Below are 18,430 nucleotides of genomic sequence, written 5' to 3' on the forward strand. Positions count from 1 at the left end.
CCTTCCCACGCAACCCTGGGCTGCAGATCGGGACTGGAACCCAAATCACCACCTTACCCCTACTGCTCTACTCCCCAGGGGAAAAACAACAGCCTGGCCTCTAACAGGGACTTTGTAACAGAGTGACACCTTCCAGAGTGTCCAACACAAACACTGTTGTCAGAAGCAAAGACAGAAGAAAGCAGTGGATGATGGTTAGGGGATCTGCTCCACAGGCTCAACAAGCTGCCAGGAAGCAGAGAGTGACTCCATCCGTGGGTCAAGCTGAGGAGGTGCCCACATGTCTCATCCTTTGCATGAGGCTTTCCTGAAACTTCAGTCCTTTAACTGATCAGTTCAAGGGCAGAAACCCTCCCCAGCCCAAGAGCACTACCAGAACTGCCACTTCGTACCCCAGACCTGCCCCAAATGGAATATCATAGAATCACTGAATGGTTTGGGTTGGAAGGGACCTTAAGGATTATCTGGTTCTAATCCCCCTGCCATGGGCAGTGACACCTTCCACTAGAGCAGGTTGCTCAAAGCCCCATCCAACCTGGCCTTGAACACTGACAGGGATGGGGCATCCACAGCTTCACTGGACAACCTGTTCCACACTCACAGTGAAGAATTCCTTCCTTATATCTAACCTAAATCTCCCATGTTCAAGCTCCTCTGGGCTGCGTTCATTATTCTCCAAAGGTCTGCAAGACCTGTCTGCGTGAGGTGTCCTGGAATTCAGCTCAGGATTGCTGCTCCTGCTGCATGGTCCCTGGAGCTGACACCGCCGGGAGGTGTACGTAAGGAACGGGAGGCTCGGGATGCCTGAGATAATGGGCTGGTTTCGGAGGTTTTGGCAGGGTAAGAGGAGGGAGGCAGCCCGCGGGCGCCCTGTGCTCAGAGCGCGTGGTTAGAGACACTCGGGCACCCCTCCCTGCGTCCCGGCTCCCTCCCCGCCGCCGGGCCACTTCTGGGTGGGATTCTGCCCCCTCCCCCAAAGGTTTTGGGAACCGAGGAGCGGCCAAGAACCGCGCCCTCCCCGGCCGGGGGAGGCGGCGGGGCCCGGCAGCGCTTCCCGCCGGCACAGCCCCTGGGCTGCGGCACCGGCGGCGGCCATGGGCAGCGGGAGCAGCCGGCGGCGGGGCGCGGCGGCGGCGGCGGGGGCGGCGGTGCCCGTGGGCAAGGCGCCGGAGCGCCGGGAGCCGCTGCAGACGGCGCTGGCCGAGGGCGAGGAGGCGGCGGCGCTGCCCACCCCCGGCCGCCGAGCCCCGGCCGCCTCCGGCACCCCCCCGCTCCGGGACGGCGGCAGCTGCGGGGACGCGGCGGCGGGAGGCGGCGGGGGGGCCCTGCTGCCGCAGGCGGTAAGTGCCCGCGCCCGGGACCCTGCGACCGGCCGGACGCCGGGACCCCCCATCCCTTGGGGGTTCCCGCTGGACAGGGGAGCCCTGGCGCAGCCGAGGGTAACTACTGCAGCCACGGCTTCCTCCGGGCAGAAGTGGCACTGAACTCTTTCTACCTTCACTAGCGAAGTATTCCCGGTCACACTGGCTGCTCTTTTCTCATACTCTCTCTCCTCTGCATCATTCCCATGGTGCGAGGGAAACATGGTCCCGAAAAAGGCGATTCCGTTCGGTCTCCGGTTGCCCTGTGCTACTGAAAGTTTCTTTTCCTCCCTTGTGGAAAGAGCTCGGCTTTATGGAGGCCGGCTCCTGCTTCTCCCTGGGTCGGGCTTGTGAACAGGAGTTTAAAAACATGAACATAAAGCTGCCGTTTAATGTTTGCCAATCCGCTACAGCTGCAGTCTGGCTCTTCCTAAGAAAGCATTTCAATCTCTTTCGGTTCAACAAATAATGGATTTGCCCCTGAGGAGGTCGAGATTTATCTTTTCTTTTTTTTTTTTCCTATCCAAAAATAACAGCAGCATCTATATCATCTGGTGACAAGGCCAAAGATCACCAGCTTCTGTCATCTTTCCTTAGCTATGGAAGTTGTGTGTTGTTTGTTAGATAAATGCTGCTCTCCACAAATGCACAACAGTCGTCAGACTGAAGTAATAGATTTAAAAATAGAATGAATATTTAGGACCCAGGGACTTTCTGCCTTGCCTGCCTCAGTTTTGCTCTACAGAACTGTATCATTTCCGTTGCCGAACTGTGTGTCCATGGGGTAACTTTAACACAAAGTAATTTTACCATTAGGAAACTTGGCAGGGTTCAGTATGAGAACCTTTTGGAGGCTTTTTTTGAGGAGTTTTAAAGAAAAGCCTCGAAGAAAGTCAGATCTGGAAATGGAAAACAAAACCAGACATCTTGTATTGTCGTGTTTTTCCTTGCTGTTTTAACTCCAAACCCTCCTGCAGTGTGAACAGGAGCTCAGTCCAGCACCACCTTCTGTCTGCGGGCCTCTCATTTATGAACAGTCCTCCTGACTTCTCCCTTTTACCTTTGCTTATGGAAATAGAGGTTGGTGGTGTCCATTTCCCCATGTTTCCACATGTGAATATCATGGCTGCGTCTTTAAAAATAATTATTACATCAGAGGTGATTTTTTTCTGTGCATAAAGCAGTATTTTAGCTCTACCTGAAGTGATGTATATTCTGGGTAATTACATATCAAAAAGGCAATGGAGCTGTCCCCCATCTCAGTCAGAGAGGCAGTATTCCCATGGCAGTGAATTCTAGAGAGCTAATGACAAGGAGCAAACCAGAAAGGCTGAAGAATTAAAGATGTGGCACCTGGGATGGGGTAGAGGGCATCACTATGCCCCTTACGCAGACCTCCTCCTCCAGAAGAAATGATGGTGAGGAACCCAAAGAGTCACCTCAGCCACCCCGTGCTGTGGTCACACAGGATGCAAACCTGGGATGGGAATGCTGTCAAGCACTGCAGCACAGAGACGACTGTGAGGGCGTTCAAAATCCAGCCTGAAGCCGACATGTGGAGGCTCAGTCACTCAGTGTGGCCAGCTGGGTGCAGCACACAGTGATGCTGCCTGTGACACCAAGCATCCTGTGTGTCTGCTCATCCAGCTGCTGCTGCTACCTCTGGGAAGGAAGTTCACATCTCTGGTTTCACCAAGACAGGGTGCCTGAAAGACAGCAAAGAATTACCAGTGCTTTTCAAAGCCAATGTTTTTCAGAGATACAACAGACATACAAGAAAATCTGAGATATTTGCGGGGAAAACTTAAAGCTCTCCTTGGTAGCACTTTCTTTACCTGAGCATGGCGTGGCCTTGGTACAGACAGCAGACATGGGCTTACCATTCTGACTCCTCGAGGCCTAAAAAGTCACTAGCCTGAGAGGAGGAGGGAGGGAACTGTTTGCAGCACCAAGTTTTGGTTGTTTACTGAATGCAGTTTAGTCGTTCAGGTTGTTGTGCAAACTGCAGTCCCACCCTTCCCATGAGGCTGGCGGAGGCGGTTTCTGGAAAGGGATACCAGCTTTGCTGCATTACTAGTTCCTTGCTAGAAGTTTTGAGGGCAGGTTCTCTCAGTCTTGCCAGCTTCTCGAGCAGTCATTTGTAACTTCTGTCTTGTGGTGAGAGCTGGGTTGCTTTGCCCTGCTCAACTGTGCAGACTGGAGCATGAGCAAAGAAATTTCAGAGAAGGGATGAGTTGATTTAACAAAGCTAATGGGGGAAAGACGAGGGAGGAGGAGGAAAGGCAACAAGGGATACTGCAGTAGAGAAGTCCAGTGAGAAATAGCCCATGGAGGAGCAGACTGTGGCCAATTGAAGGAGAGGAGAGGTTTGGCACTGGCCAGAAGAGAGTGGGTGCCTGCAGGCAGGACTCAGCTCTCTGCTGTCATGGTTGGGTTTCTCCTGCATGTGATGTGCATCAGCGCTATGCTTCACACCTGAAACCCTGATGCAATGCGTCATCCAGCAGCAAGCTGGCAGCACCCACGGGCAGTCAGGCCAGGTGGCAGGGGCTGGAGGAGAGGGATGTGGCTGAATCTAAAGGTTTGAGCTACCTCTTTTGCATTTAAATAGTGCCTGGAAGTGAGAAGGGTGAAAGTACGTTGCAGCAGTGGGCTGGGAACCAAATCCTCATAGGGAACCCGAACCCAGCTCAGAGCAGACCCCAGTACCTCCTTGTCAGCTTCAAACGTCTGTTTTCAGGATTGCCCTCAATTCCAGACAGCTGTATGTGCTCCTTCCTTGTTTCTTTGTTCAAGACAGAAAAAATATTTGTGGTTTTGCAGGTGCTGCTGCAGCACAGAGTGGGATGGCAGCTCCTGGTGGGAAGCAGGGGAAAGGCTGCAACCTCAGGTATTTCCCCACTGGTTTCCTGGAATGGAAGAGTCACGCAGACATGCTAGGGCCTTGCTTGAAAAGCTTTTTCCATGGCACCGCCAATCCTCTTGGCTGGAGATGGGGTGTGATTACAGTAAGCCTATCACCCCAGCTGCAGCACAAGAATAACACAGGTAGCGGGTGTATTAACTGATTTCTAGATGGACTATTGTATCCTTTCAAAACACCCAGGACTTTAAAGCTTTGCGTGATATTTTCAGCCAGATGACTGTTCCTTTTGCAGATTGATCTGGTGCAGCATCATCTCGTGGCTGTGAACACATAGCAGGGTCCTGTGGGGACATTTCATGTTGTGCCCATAGTTTCTTACAGGAACTCACCGAAGTTTATTTTTCTACTCCTATTAAAATGTGCTGCTCTCAAGCAGAAATTTGATATTTCTGATTCAGTGCTGTTAGCAAATTATTTCAACATTTTCTTCCCGTTTGCATTAGTGGTCAAAAATGCCCCCAAGTCAAGTAGTTCTCCTACAGTTGTGTAGGGAACACAACTTCCACTGGCCAGGGTGCTTCAGGTCTTTCCCAGCTGAACATCCAGGACTCCTTGAAATCCAGACTAGGGAAGCAGCTACACCAAAAGCCCAAAGTCAGATTATTTCTGGTTCTGCAGTTAATGCCTGGGTGGTTGCTGAGCAGAAGCTCTCCCTCTCTCTCATATTATGATCCTTGCCTTTTTAAAAGCACCTGGAACTTCAGCACCCAGCAAGCAGTGAGCTGTGCTGTCCCCTCAGCCACCGTCACCCTCCCAGCACAGCTGTGCTGCAGCTGGATCCAGAAACTTGCTGACTAGGTATTTTTTCCCCATCGCTTGGCAGAGCACGGGTCTCTTTCGCCCTGAAACCATTCCTGGTCCAGAAACTAAGCACAGGGCATGCGCAGCATAGCTGGGAGCTGGTGGTCTAGTTGGCAGGAGAGAAGAAGCGTGGGAACTCCCCATGTCCCTGCCCACTTCCCGTCCATCCTATGTTCCTAATTCCTTCACTGGCCAGAGGATGTTGCTGCAGACCAGAGCAAGGCTGGAGCTATACATCCCGTTTGCTACCTACTGACACGTTAGATAAGCTGGATTGTTTTGCCATTGGTACCCGCGGCTGCGGGTCCGTGAGAGGCTGTTTTGGGCAGCGATGACTGTCTTAGCCAGCCACATCGTTTGTTGGCGTCGCTGGAGGGTGCTGCCCTTCTGCTGTATCAGCTCAGCCTTCTGCAGCTCCGTGCAGACTGCTTCTGCCACATGCTCTGCCTGACATCGCCTTTATTTCAGCTCAGACCAGTCCCCTGCTCCAGTTCACGGGGTGTTTGTGAAGGGAATGTGGAGGCAGGAAGGAGGCGCTGGCTTACATCTGTGCTATGAAATCACAGCCCAGGGGACCAGCACTTCTGGGGACCACACTGCTCTCATGAGGATGTTATAGGTGGCTCTGTCACTCTCTAGGCTCTCCTGGGTCTCAGGGTCTATGTCTGTGTCTCAGGGCTATATCTGTACTGGTAAACTGTACCATAGCAGCTGCCTGGCATTGGATCACAATGGTCTGCCCCACTAAGCTGGCATGGTTTTGGCCAAGATTAACATGCAGGCTCCTAAACAACACTTGGGCATGGCTCAGGGACCATCCCCAAAAGGCATTTGAATTTGGCCACCTAGTTTTGGAGACAATGTGATTTTAACAGTTGAGATTATGGTTGACTGGTTTCAACACAGCTGGGGGGGCAGCTCAGGGCCTGTGATGGTGCATTTGCTGCACATTGCCCTGTGGGTCCCAGGGCCAGGTCTTCTCACCCAGCTCACCTGCAGATGCTAGAGCTGACAGGGGAAGGAGGTGATGGGGAAGGGCTGGACTATAAGGAACACCAGCCGCAGCTTGCCCTGGGTTGCAGGGAACGCAAATGTGCACCCTGGGAGTGCTGGTTCATGCATGCAATAGAGAGAAATAGCCCCTGGTTCCAGCTCTCTGCTCTGCCTTGCTCCCAGGAGCCTCTGCCCTAACATAAAGAATGGCTGAACTCTGTGTGCAATGGCTGACAAACCTTTCCCCCTCACATCTCATTACATCAAATTAAACCCAAGTACGTGCTGGGTGAGCTTAATATCCAAGCCTTCCAACTTGGAGGAGGTGGCAGTGTGGGGCATTGTAGCACAACAGACCCCAGGACAAGATGCCTACACTGGGAACAGGGTGGAAAACAAGGAGACACGCTGTGGTCTGAATGAGTAATAAAAAGATGACTGCAAGCTGCAGAAAGGAGAAGCTGACTTCATTTATCTCTTAGCAGGGCACAGGCCAAGCAGGCCTGCAATTACTTATTTAGCTGTAGGACAGGAACCCATAATATTAAAGTGTCGTGACGTGTGCATCATATTAACACACATGAAGGGCTGGTACTAATTACATGCTGACCTTGCACCACGCACATCACAGCAGTCCCGGGCTGGGTGGGGTCAGCTTTATTGTGCCTCAGTGCCCGTGACAGCTCCACATCCTGCCTGCTCCCCGGCACCATGCAGTACCACGGAGCCACACGTCGTGTGCCTGGATGAGCTGGGAGCAGCTCCCAAAGTGTGGAGGCTCTGACAGTGAAGGAGGGGCAGAGGCTGGAGGTGCCTTTTGGTTTCACTTATCACCAGTTTTATGTCATGCACCGGGTTCTGTGTCAATAGAGATTCACCTCTGCCAGTGCCAGGTTCTCTTGGGAAATAAGTGTTGCTGCTAACAGATCCCTTGGAGAAGGTGAGATCTGATTTTGCACAGAGAAGCATATTCTGCTACCCAGAGCTGCTCTGTACTGATGACTAATTAATTCTGTCTTCCACCCACACCACACGTACAGCTCATAATATGGAGGAGTCAGCCACAAGGGAAGAAAGCAAAGGCAGCCTATTGTACAGTTCAAACCCCTCCCTAAAATGATCCAAACCCATCCTTTGCCAGAAGTGTTGGAAGCTGGGTTCTCGCTGCGGGAAGAGCATCATCAAAGCACTCCTGGAGAACTGTGTGCCCCTTGGTGCTGAGGATTAATAATGTTCTTCACCTGGTGGAAAGAAACCGGGGTGGCAGGAGGAGCTCAGTGGGTGATGGTGATGATGAGGATGAGGGACTGCATTGCGGAGCACACACCCAGGAGAAGTCAGCCCTTGGAACACAGTGTGGTGTCCTCCTGGCACCACTGCCTGCTCTTGTTGCCTGTGGGAGATAGCCAGTAAATGATGCTAAATAACCAGGCAGGAGCTCTGTTCCCTCGTCATCAGCTTTCTCACATAGCCTCATCTCTTCTTGGACCCAGGAGCTGTTTCTTGAGCACTTCAGGCTCTTCTAGAGAAAACAAAGCATTGCCAAAGAGCAGGGCCCCTTCTGAAAGGAAGTAGAATGCCTTTTGACAGGTACCAAAAGACATTACAAGTCTCCCATAGTACAGAGAGGAAGTTGGAAACAATGAAAGTCATGTTCTTCTCAGTAGCATCTGGCTGCAGGGGTCATTTTATTACTGGTCCAGGTGGGGGCTCAGGCAGACACAATGTCCCATTTTACATGCTGTTAGGTTTGGCTTTGGTTGCCCCTCTGCTGTCCTACTGGAAACCTGTGGGCAGCATAGGGAAGGTGGATGTTTCACTCCAGATGGATCATTTCAGGGAAATGGCTTTGTCAGGTGAGAAGAACTGGGTCCTTACTGCTTTAACTACCTTCCTTAGCAGGTATTTCCATAGTGCTCCCTGTCAGCTGGGGGGGGAAACAGTGATAACTGGGAGGTTTAATGAGTTAATGTTCAGTGATTTGATTCTGTAGCCTGCGACCACCCAGCTGCCCTAAATGGTGAATGAGAGCTAGCAGAGTGGTAGTTAGTAGAGGACACTCTCTTGCACCTGTATTTTCATCACAGAGGCTGTTTGGGGGTTTAAACCAGGGCAGATATAGCCCAGTATAGGCAGAGATAGGTTTCATAGAAGTAAATAATAGTGTGGGTTGGAAGGGACCTTTGAAGATCATTCAGTTCAACCCCCCTGTCAATAGCCCCAACCCTCTCAGCCTTTCCTCAAAGAGAGGTGCTCTATCCCTCTGATCATTTTTGTAGCTTCCTCTGGACCCTCTCCTACAGGTCCATGTCTTTCCTGTACTGAGGGTCCCAGAACTGGATGCAGTACTGCAGGTGGGGTCTCACCGGAGCAGAGTAAAGGGGCAGGATCACCTCCCTCAACTTCACAGTGTTGTAACTGAAATACATGACTTTGCTTCCTTTGCAGGCTTTGTCAACCAGAAGCCCTATGAGCCCAGAGAACAACAATGCTGACCATCAGTGAGTACCCTGTGCTTTCATTATAACTTTGGGGAGGAAAGCAGCTGGAGCAAAGGGAGCATAAAGGGGAAAGCTATTCCTGCATGCCTTCTACTGTGCAAGAGGGAGGTGGGAATGGGTTATAGGCCTAAATATCCTGTCCTCTACCTATTTACTAATTAAAAAGAAAATCCAGGAGCTATGCTGCCTGAAAAGATCCAGGCTCCAGCTCAAGTATAGTGTAGAGATTCATTTCTTGTCATGAGCAATGCAGAATTTAGGATGTCTGCATGCCAGAGAGGCACCTTGATGGAACTTGGAAAAACTAGGGAAGGAAGCTAGGGAGAATTGCTTCAAGGAGTAGATCAGGCCCTGGTTCATTCACAGGCCATGTGTGGGCTCTGCAGCATGTAGAAAAGGAGAGTAACATCTCTTTGCTACCCAGGAATCATAAAGAAAACTCCTGGGGCACTCCTGTAACACATGTTACAGTTAGAGACATGAGTATCGCTCAGGGACAGGGTAATGGTGGGGATCTACTGCACTAGGTGACAAAAGAAACCTGAACTCTTTCACAAGTGAAAGCTGTGCCTCTGAGTCTGCCTGCACCAAGAGCAATGGGATCAGTTTGCCACACATGTTGAAGAAACCTAAATGAAACAAAAAAGGCTTGAAAAAATATCTTAAAATACCATCTCCTCATGGTGAAGAGCGACTCTCGTGAGGTTAAGCTCTGACTGTGACCCAGCCCTCTGCTCCCTCAGCACTCGGGAGCAGACTGATCTGCAGATCCTGGCTGCCGGGCTGTGTGACCTACTAATGCTGAGCAGTGCTGGTGGATGTGACTCAAGAGCCCGGGCACCATGTTCCCCTGTCGTCTCCCTCCCAGCTAGCAGGGAGTTCATTGGCAAGGCTGCTTGATTCAGGAGCACTTGGAAAACACCTCTCCCCTCGGCTTTCTCAACGGAGGGGCTCATACGGACACTCTCGTGGGGACTCTCTTGGGCTCTCCAGCATCCTCAATGGGCTTTGGACCGCGATGGCAACTGAGCAGCCCCCTCTGGGGGTGCACAGCCAGCCCTGCCACAGTCCCCATCATGCTTCCCAGTCCCAGGCTCCTGCTGGCCCCTCACCCCTGACAAGGCTTTCCTTCTCCCTCCCTCTCTAACACGCAAAAGGGAGGACTTGAGACAGCAGAAGCAGGTTTCTAACCTGGGATGACAGAGCAGGAGCTGATTTTCATTTAGATATCATTCACTTTATACCCACTGCGAAGCCCCATGTGTGAAGTGCCTGTACTGCCCGTGATAACCAGGGCTGCAATTTCTGCTCGCAAGAACTGCACACAAACACTTTTTTGGAAATTGTCCAAAACCATATTTTGAAGAAATCAGATCAAGTCAAGCCCAGAAACAGCAGTTAATGGGTGTAGGAGTCTCACCCTTCACATTTCTGTGGCTGGAATTATTCTAGGTAAGCACTCACGTTACAAGCAGCAAAAATCAACCTCGTCTTAGTGGAGCTGCTGACTGAAGACATTCCTGTGAAGCCAGTTAAAGAAGAAATAAATGTCAGTCAAGGAGAATTAAAACTAGACGTGGAGACCTAATGCTGTCTGCCAAGGGAGCAGTCACATGAGGCAGATGCTGTAGGTGTGCACCTCCTGTACTGTAAACATGCCAGCATGACACCATGTAAGCACCTAAACCAGGCTAGCAAATACCTTTGATGTGCATGGGAGCACACTGGTGTATTCTGATTGTGCCGTGTTACCTCTCCTTCCCCCCACAGTAATTTTGAGAATTCTCTATCATCTGGTAGTCCATGGGTGGGATGGCAGAACCCGGGAACACTGTAATGACCCTATAATTGCTGCCAAGGCTCATGTCACTGGCAGTGTTACCAGTGCATTGTTTTGACCCGTTTTCCAGCTGCAAGGTATTGCACAAGGCATTTTAATGATTAACCCTGGACCTTCCCATCCTCAGCCCTGACCTGCAGCCCTGGCTGTGTGTTGATGGGAGCAGCAAGGAGCCTCCCCTCCTGCCGCAGCAAGGCAGGAGCAAGGTTGTGGTGCATCTGCTCCTGTCCTGACCACATCCTGTGCTCAGGATTTCCCTGTGACAGCCTCTCACTTAATCCCAGAACCAGCTGCACCAACGTACCTTTGAGATCAGGGTTCAGGTCATGAGGGCATCAGGAGGTCTCCGGTCCAGTCTCCTGCTCTAGGCTGGATCAGCTGTGAGGTCAAAGCAGAGCGCTCCAGGCTTTGTCCATCAGGTCTTGAAAGACTCCAAGGATGCAGCCTGTGCAACCACAGCCTGTTCCTCTGCTGGCTGTCCTCAGGGTACAGAAGTTTCTCCTTTTATCCAGACTGAACCTCCCATTCTTTAATTTTTATCAGTTTTTCCATATTAGATGATACAGAACTTTGCCATAAAAATAGAAAGAACATGAACAACAACTTGTTTTTGCTTTGCTCACAGCCTTCTCTATTACTTTCAGTTCTGGAATGTGCGTGGTAGGTGGACTTTGCTTTTGTCTTTTTAAAAACGCATCTATGTTTCAATGAGTTCCAGTTTTACCTGGAGATTTTCTCCCATGCTTGGAGGTCACCATGCAAGCCACAGCATCAAGAATAATTAACAGTGGGAAAATATGTAACTGCTAAGAGAAACAATGACCCTTCTGTGGGCCTACAAGCAAGCTGCCAAGAACTCTGTCTCTAATTCATCACATAATATAAAAGTAGTTCAGGGACTGTCAGAGTGTGGAGTTTAAATCAATAAATCACATGTTGAAGTCAGAGTTCTGCATTTCCTTTCCCTAATTCTTGCTTTGTATCTGCTGGTGTTCGGTTCAGGCTCTTGGACCTGTGGCTTTCTTCCCAGTTCTTTTTTACTGCAGTGGAAACCAGATTGCCTGCAGCCATGAGAAGAAGGAAAATGGATAAAAGCAATAAGCAGAAGAGCCCACTTGCAAAACCCTACTCGCTGCCAGTTGAACTTGCTATCAGGGGCACAGTGCAGAGGAGTAGGACACCCACATGACCCAGCTCCCATGCCAGCTGGTCATCAGGTGGCTCCAGGAAAACATCTAACTATTTCTGTCATGCCAGGGTATAGCATTAACACAGCTAGGTCAGAGCAGCAGGGCTGGGCAGAAGCCTTTCTGACCCCGACAGATAAGAGCAGAGGAAGGGTTGCATTGCTGCCGCTTGCTCCACAGTGATAGCTGTAGGAGACAGGCTGCTGTCTCTTCGAGGAACACTGTGGATGGTCCTCACCCAAGGAGAGCAGTTTCTGAGAGCTCCTCCTGTAAATGACAGAGTTTCCTTTGAAAAGCATCCCAGGGTTCTTTTCTTCAGTTCTGATTCTACATTCACTTGCCTGCTTGGGGCAGCAGAGATATGGAAATCTCTCCTCTTTGGCAAACAACTTCCATGCAAAACCACTCCTTTCTTGCTTACTTGTCCTCCATCAGTGGATGGTCACAAAGTAAGCCCATGATTCTCGGTTGATGTGGCATGGCAGGGTATTTTACTGTTTGGGTTTACCAATTCAAGTCTCCATTTAGCTCTGCACCTCGGCATGACCCCCATTTCATGGAGCCACGTGCCCCAGCTTCCAGAGATGCCTGGCCTGACAGCACGGCTTGCTCACGTCCCAGTTCCCTATAAGGTCAAGGAGGACCACTCACCTGTCAGCTCTGTCTCCTCTTGAATCCTGGAGGGCAAGATCAAGCAGACTTGGCAGCATGAGATACAGTGGTCAGAGTTTGCAGAGGACTTTTCAGTGTTCTCCCTCATGCAGGTGGGGACACATTTCCCTTGTACCCAACATAGCCCACCTCTGATGACACCAGTAAAACCCATACCAATTCCCTTTGAATTGTACGTCATTTCCCAACCATGGGAGAGTTGTGCTAATGTGAAAATAAAAGCCATACGAGCACTTTGAGGTGGCTGCATTCATATTTTGGTTGGAACTCAAGTCCCTTACAGATACAAAGAAAACCCCAACCCTTTCTGCACAAAACCTTAAATTAGTAACTACCCCAAAGGTTATACAGTCCTTTAGCTGGGTCTCTGATCTAACCCACCAAAAGGTTCTGGGAGTTTGATCTGGAGCCTTGTAAGCACTGTACTGCAATGAACTCAGACTGAAATAGATGCCAAGCAATAGCAAATGTCAGCGAGCGGCATGCCTATGGGGGGTATGGGAACTAGACGTGACAGAGTATCCATGTCTCAGCAAGCCACGTGCAGCTTGATCTTTCCATTCACAAATAAAAAATGAAGTAAGGGTCATCTTGTATCTTCAGAACTTGCTCCTCTCTCGTAACACCAATAACTCATTCCCTTCCCTGGCAGGTGCCCACAAGAGAACAGCAAGAAGCCGGCAGGACAGTCCACAATATCCTATGATTACTCGGAGGAGGAGCTCATGGCAAGCATCGAGCGAGAGTACTGCCGCTGAACCCAGCCCCTTGCCATGAGAACTTCAAGCTTGTTCCCGGAAGCCCAGCTGGAGCAAAACTGCTACTGACAAAACAGCTCCTCGCACAGCGGGATGGCCCAGGAGAGGAGGAGGGTGGCGAGGAGAGATGGAGCGTGAGAGGCAGTGTTACTGCTTGGGAAGCATGGGGGGAGAAAGTCCTCCTGACCAACCCTGCCTGAGAGCATCAAGTTCCTCACCAGCTGCTGAGCAGTGCTTCTGGAAGAGGAACCAGTTCATCTGCGAATCAGTATTTAGACGCTCATTTCTAAACTGTATTTCCAAATGAAGATGTGCTAGAACTGAAGTGTCATACTAGAAGTGTTGAGACATCGTGCTTTGAAGGAAAATCTTGTTTTGTCTTAGCAGAAATGAAATGTAGCAATAGGATTCCTGCATAATAAATGCAGCAATATGATTCAGGTCTCAAGGGGGTGTTGCATGAAATTCATGTTCCTACCACTTACAAAGGGCCAAATTTACTCCTTGTACCGTGCAAGCTTCAAGTCCAGGTCTGAATCTGCCGCTGTCTCTTTGAATGTGGTCCCTGGTATGGGATGCAAGATGAAAAGGGGAGTGAGCCCACCATCGAGTACATAGGCAATGTAATCCCAGAGTTCAAATCCCACTGTGTGGGGAAATGAGGCTCCTAGGAGCTATCTGGTAGCATAGGATCTATACAATCCCTTTGGGGTGAGATCTCAGGATCAGTGTCCTACCTTGGGCTCCTTGGTGTGGATTCTCCAGACAAAGCAGGAGGTACATCACCAGTGCTGCCCTGCTGTAGCGAGTGATCATCCATTTCGAGAGGGACTTGCATGCTATAGCAGAGAAGCTGTTTGTGATCAGTTCTCAGAATTACCACTCCCAGCCGTTCTGTGTATTTCCTGTCCTTGGTAGGTAGCCTAGAATTATAATCACTACATTTTACCATTAGCTGACTGCAAAGTAAACCAAAAGTCAGCTCTACAAAGGAAAACATATTTTCAGTGCTCCCAGACAGGGAAACCTGGCATTTGAGGGCTTCTGTTCTTATTTTACCCGCATCTTAACATATTATGAGTAGCTGCCTATTATCAGAAGTAGAAAAATACTTTATTTCTGTCTTTAGCTGAAGTATAAAAGACATCAGATGAAATCTTCACATAGCCCACGTAAATGCAAGAGGAAACAGCTGGACACATCTTAAGATGATTTATTTTAATTTCTTTGTAATTTCTGGTATCTGTGAAACAGAAAAAAATGCATCTGTGCTCATGTAGTCCTCAATGAAGGCATCAAATGTTGTTTTGAAAAAGGCTTTATTATGTGGTGACTCATCTTATGGTACCTGCAGAGGCCGAGCAAAACACACTCTTGGAGGTTGGCAGGAGGGACGATGTGAGGCAGACGCTAGCTCACACCCCTGACACACGTATTTATGCCCCTGGTGTCTTTCCTGCAGCAGCCTTCAGTGTGTCTGGCCACTGCACTCTGCCTGAGAGGTCAGGAACTGCCAGGCAGCCAGTGGAGGTGGGCAGCAGACAGGGAGCCAACCTCCCGCAAAACTATGCAGGCTTGGAGACAAGAGCTCCCAGCATGCCAGTCAAGGTAGGACAAGGGGTAATGGTTTTAAACTGAAAGATGATAGGCTTAGGTTGGACATAAGGAAAAGTTCTTTGCTGTGCAGGTAGTGAGACACTGGCACAGGTTGCCCAGAGAAGCTGTGGCTGCCCCATCCCTGGCAGTGTTCAAGGCCAGGTTGGACGGGGCTTGGAGCAACCTAGTCTAGTGGAAGGTGTCACTGCCCATGGCAGGGGGATTAGAACCAGATAATCCTTAAGGTCTCTTCCAACCCAAACCATTCTATGATTTTCAGGTAGCCAGAGTAGAGAGCAAATGTCCTTGAATAGCTTGGGTAAGTCGGGTGGGTCCTCTGGAGCAAGGTTTCTCCAACCCTCCTGAAGAAAATCCAGTTTTGAATGGTAGCACATTAGCTTTTGGCAGTGACGAGTAAAAGAAAAAGGAAAATATCTATCTAAACTGAACATATTATCATTAGGTTGCAAGAAATCTTTCTGGAGGGAACACAGCAAACCACTAAGCTTCTTCACAAAATTAGCTTATCAAATAGCCAAGGGATGAGTACATTTCTGCACCTGGAATAAAGGTGCAGTGGGTTTCACAGGTAACTTCTTCAGTATCACCAAGAAAACAGGAAGAGCTGCAGGAGCATAGGAAGGTCCACAAGGGAGAGATGCAGCTGGAACAGTCACTGCACCAGGGAAAAGGTGGGAGAAGGAAGTTTTGGGATGGAAGGAGGGGCCTCAAACTGTGCCATGACCTTTCAGGCTTTCTCTGTGACATGAAATGACGCCTAGGAAGGCACCATCACACCGTTTAACTACCTGATGTCAGTGTAACCCTACTTCTGATCCATCCTTTGCTCAGGGAAAGTAAGATGAGCATTTACAGGTAAATAATCATATCAAAGCAGTACTTGAGCCCACAACTCATTTCAACAGGAACTTCATGAACTGAAGGACATTTGCACTATGGAGATCACTTTGCCACGTCTCAAGCAGCGTATTATTGGAAAGTTTGTTTTCTTTTAATTGTATTCCTCTATAACCATCATCAGTTCACAGCCACTTGCAAGACAAAAGACTTACTTGGCTTGCCAGTACTTCCTGCTTCTAAAAGTTTTGCTGGAATTAAGTAAGGTTCTGGAGTTTCCCATTCATCGTTTTAGAAACTGTATGTTTTTACTCTCCTGTCCAGTACATGCATCGTAAGACGGGGTAGCTGACCACAGGTTTTGAGCTAGTGCTATTAATCCCCATTAATAAAGCAGCAAAAGGCAATGCATATTAAGCAGATCACTACATTATTCATCTAACAAAGACAAATGCTACACACTGTTATTTTTTAAGTGAGACAAAACTGCAGTTGCTGAGAAGACTGAAGAGAGTAATTTTTTCAGCTAATCATGAGAAATGACTCTTTCGTGGATAAGAGACACTGCCACTTGCGCTTAGTGACTTCCAACTAGCTCAAGAGGTTTCTTACCTGGCCATGCAACAAGATGCCAGCTGAAATGTTCTGGTGGTGAAAGCACTGAAGAAATCTCTTAAATTAGGCGACCTTAAAACAAAACCAATGAACCTGAGCTACAGAACCAGTTTACACACTTACTCAGACTCTTGATTCCACTCAGTTCTGGGGTTTCAGGTGCTAACAAGTGCTTTGAATCCTTTTTTTCCATTTGTTTGTAGATGCCTTTCTGACAGCACTGCTGCTTTTTGCAGAGCTCTGCCTTTTCAGTAGCCCGATAAATGGGCAGAACTCTTTCCCGAAGAGCAGCTAAGGAAACAGATCAGTGATAGAGCTGTTTTAGGGAGTGAGTTGTCTTTTACTTGGAGCTGTAGGTAGACTGAAGTGGAGAAAACAAAGCTGTGACTCGACCTGTGCTTGGGTGAGATGACTGGAGAGTAAGATGAAGAGCAGCCGGTCAGATAACCACAGATCCTCAGGACAGGTGGTCTTTGTAGCCCATCTCTGTTTCTGGGACCCTGAACGCCAGTCCTTTTGCCCAGTGGAAGTGAAGATGCCCCCATTAAGCGTGTATCTACCAGCATCCCATTGCCCAAACCTCCAAGTGCTGAGCAACCAGTTCCCTGATGCATCATGTCCAGCACTGCTGTCATTTGCTTGCCTCCACGATATTAGGAGGATAGAGGAGAACAAAGAACTTGTCTTCACAACAGAGTGGAAAGGAGGGTGGCAGCCCCACCATCCCAGGGATGCTCTTCCTGAAGGATCAAACCCCAGCAAGCTTTCAGCCAGACTACTCATACACACAGAAGCTGAAATGGAGCCAGCACCCTGGATGAGGTGCAGTCCTGGAGCTGTGCCACACGAGCAGCGTGGGGGAGCTCCCACTGCACTTGGCAGGGGAGGTGGAACACCAGCTGCCTGGCACAGACCACAGCCACTACAAGCTTTTTTTTTGCCCCACTCTGAACAAGGAACATGGCAATTATTTGCACAGGGTGAAGTGGGTTCCTCTGGACAATGATAACAGAAATCACTCTGAACTCAAGACACACTACAAGTGAGAAAACTAAACCTAAGGTATTCTTTCTATCTAGGAAACTCTCCCAGGAAAGGATATACTACAGCTTCCTTAGGTTTTTTGCATGTGTAAGATGTGCCCATGACCTTTTGCACACATTAGGATGTAAAAGCCACTGTTGCTCCTGCACTGAAGAACTGAAGCAGAAAACAAGGAAGGTTGCATTTTACATGATGAAAACAATCTGGAAAGAAAATGCCTCAGTGCCAACATACTTGCTGCAGGGAAGGCAATTCCACAGACTGCATGGACTGGGAGCAGACGTGGCTGAGGCTTTGCAGCTTCCTCCTGAACTGTCTTGCTTTTTTCCTTAGCCTGTAGGATGCCAGGTTTTGAGTCATGATTTACTCTTCCTGCATGCATGGAGGAAGTCTGCCTTCTCATGGCCATAAAATGCCTGCCTCAAGCTGCCTTGTCAGACACGAATGGAAGATAAACAGGCGGATGGGCTCACAGATTAAAACTTCAAAACTGGTTAGAGGATTGAAGATGAACTCAAGTCAGATGCAACCCTAGGGCAGGATTCAGCTCACAAGAGATGACGGAGGAAGTGCTGCCTTCATCATTCACAGGATACTGAGCACAGCTTTCACACCTGGAAATGGGGAGTTAGCCAGAGCTGCAGCCTAAGCCATAGGAGTACACAGGTTGTGCAGCCACCCAGCAGCATGGGTCACCTCTGCCCAGCGAGCGCTAAAGTCTCAGGATGGTTTCATGCTTCCAGTACCCAAACTGCAAGTGGATCAGTGCTCATCAGTTTGTGAGCAAAACAAGGCAAGCTGCCACCTAGCCGAAGGTTTGGCTGCCTAACCACACACAGGAAAGCAATGCTGGCCTAACTGCAAACCATAGCACTAAACCCAATGGACACATTTGAGTACACATCCATTTTTCCATAGAAAATTATTAGTTTTCATGGACAGCCCTTCAAGACAGGACTTTTGCCCACACAATACTTGTGTCAGCACATAGGAAGGCTTCCTTGCATGTGAACTCTTTTCTCTCACAGGATGAAGCTGTTCCAGTCTCCAGCCTCATCAGGATGTGTCCTGAGTGCAGCTGTGTGTAACAGCTCAGACCACAGTATGGTTCTAAGGAAAAGCAGAAAGATGAGCACAGAACTGTGAAATCCATTGTCATGTCTTGCATAAGCAAAGCAAGGCAGATAATATAAAATTTGGCAAAAAAAATACAGATATTGTTCAGGATATGACTTGGGGCTCAGAAAAATCTTCCTGGGAAAACAGTCAGAACAGACA

The 18,430-nt window shown here is 49.3% G+C and overlaps 1 protein-coding gene across 1 annotated transcript; it reads left to right on the plus strand.

Moving 5' to 3' along the window:
* Positions 1-890: 890 nt before the first annotated feature.
* On the plus strand, positions 891-14,318 carry CYS1 (cystin 1). Its single transcript, XM_057431909.1, has 3 exons — positions 891-1,340; positions 8,530-8,582; positions 12,934-14,318. Exons 1-3 carry the CDS (start codon positions 1,095-1,097, stop codon positions 13,037-13,039), a joined length of 405 nt encoding a protein of 134 aa, XP_057287892.1. The 5' UTR covers positions 891-1,094; the 3' UTR covers positions 13,040-14,318.
* The last annotated feature ends 4,112 nt before the right edge of the window (positions 14,319-18,430 follow it).

This window comes from Pezoporus wallicus, unplaced genomic scaffold (assembly GCF_028554395.1).
Source record: "Pezoporus wallicus isolate ANWC-B61680 ecotype Strahan unplaced genomic scaffold, APGP_CSIRO_Pwel_v1 contig_161, whole genome shotgun sequence".
Classification (NCBI taxonomy): domain Eukaryota; kingdom Metazoa; phylum Chordata; class Aves; order Psittaciformes; family Psittacidae; genus Pezoporus; species Pezoporus wallicus.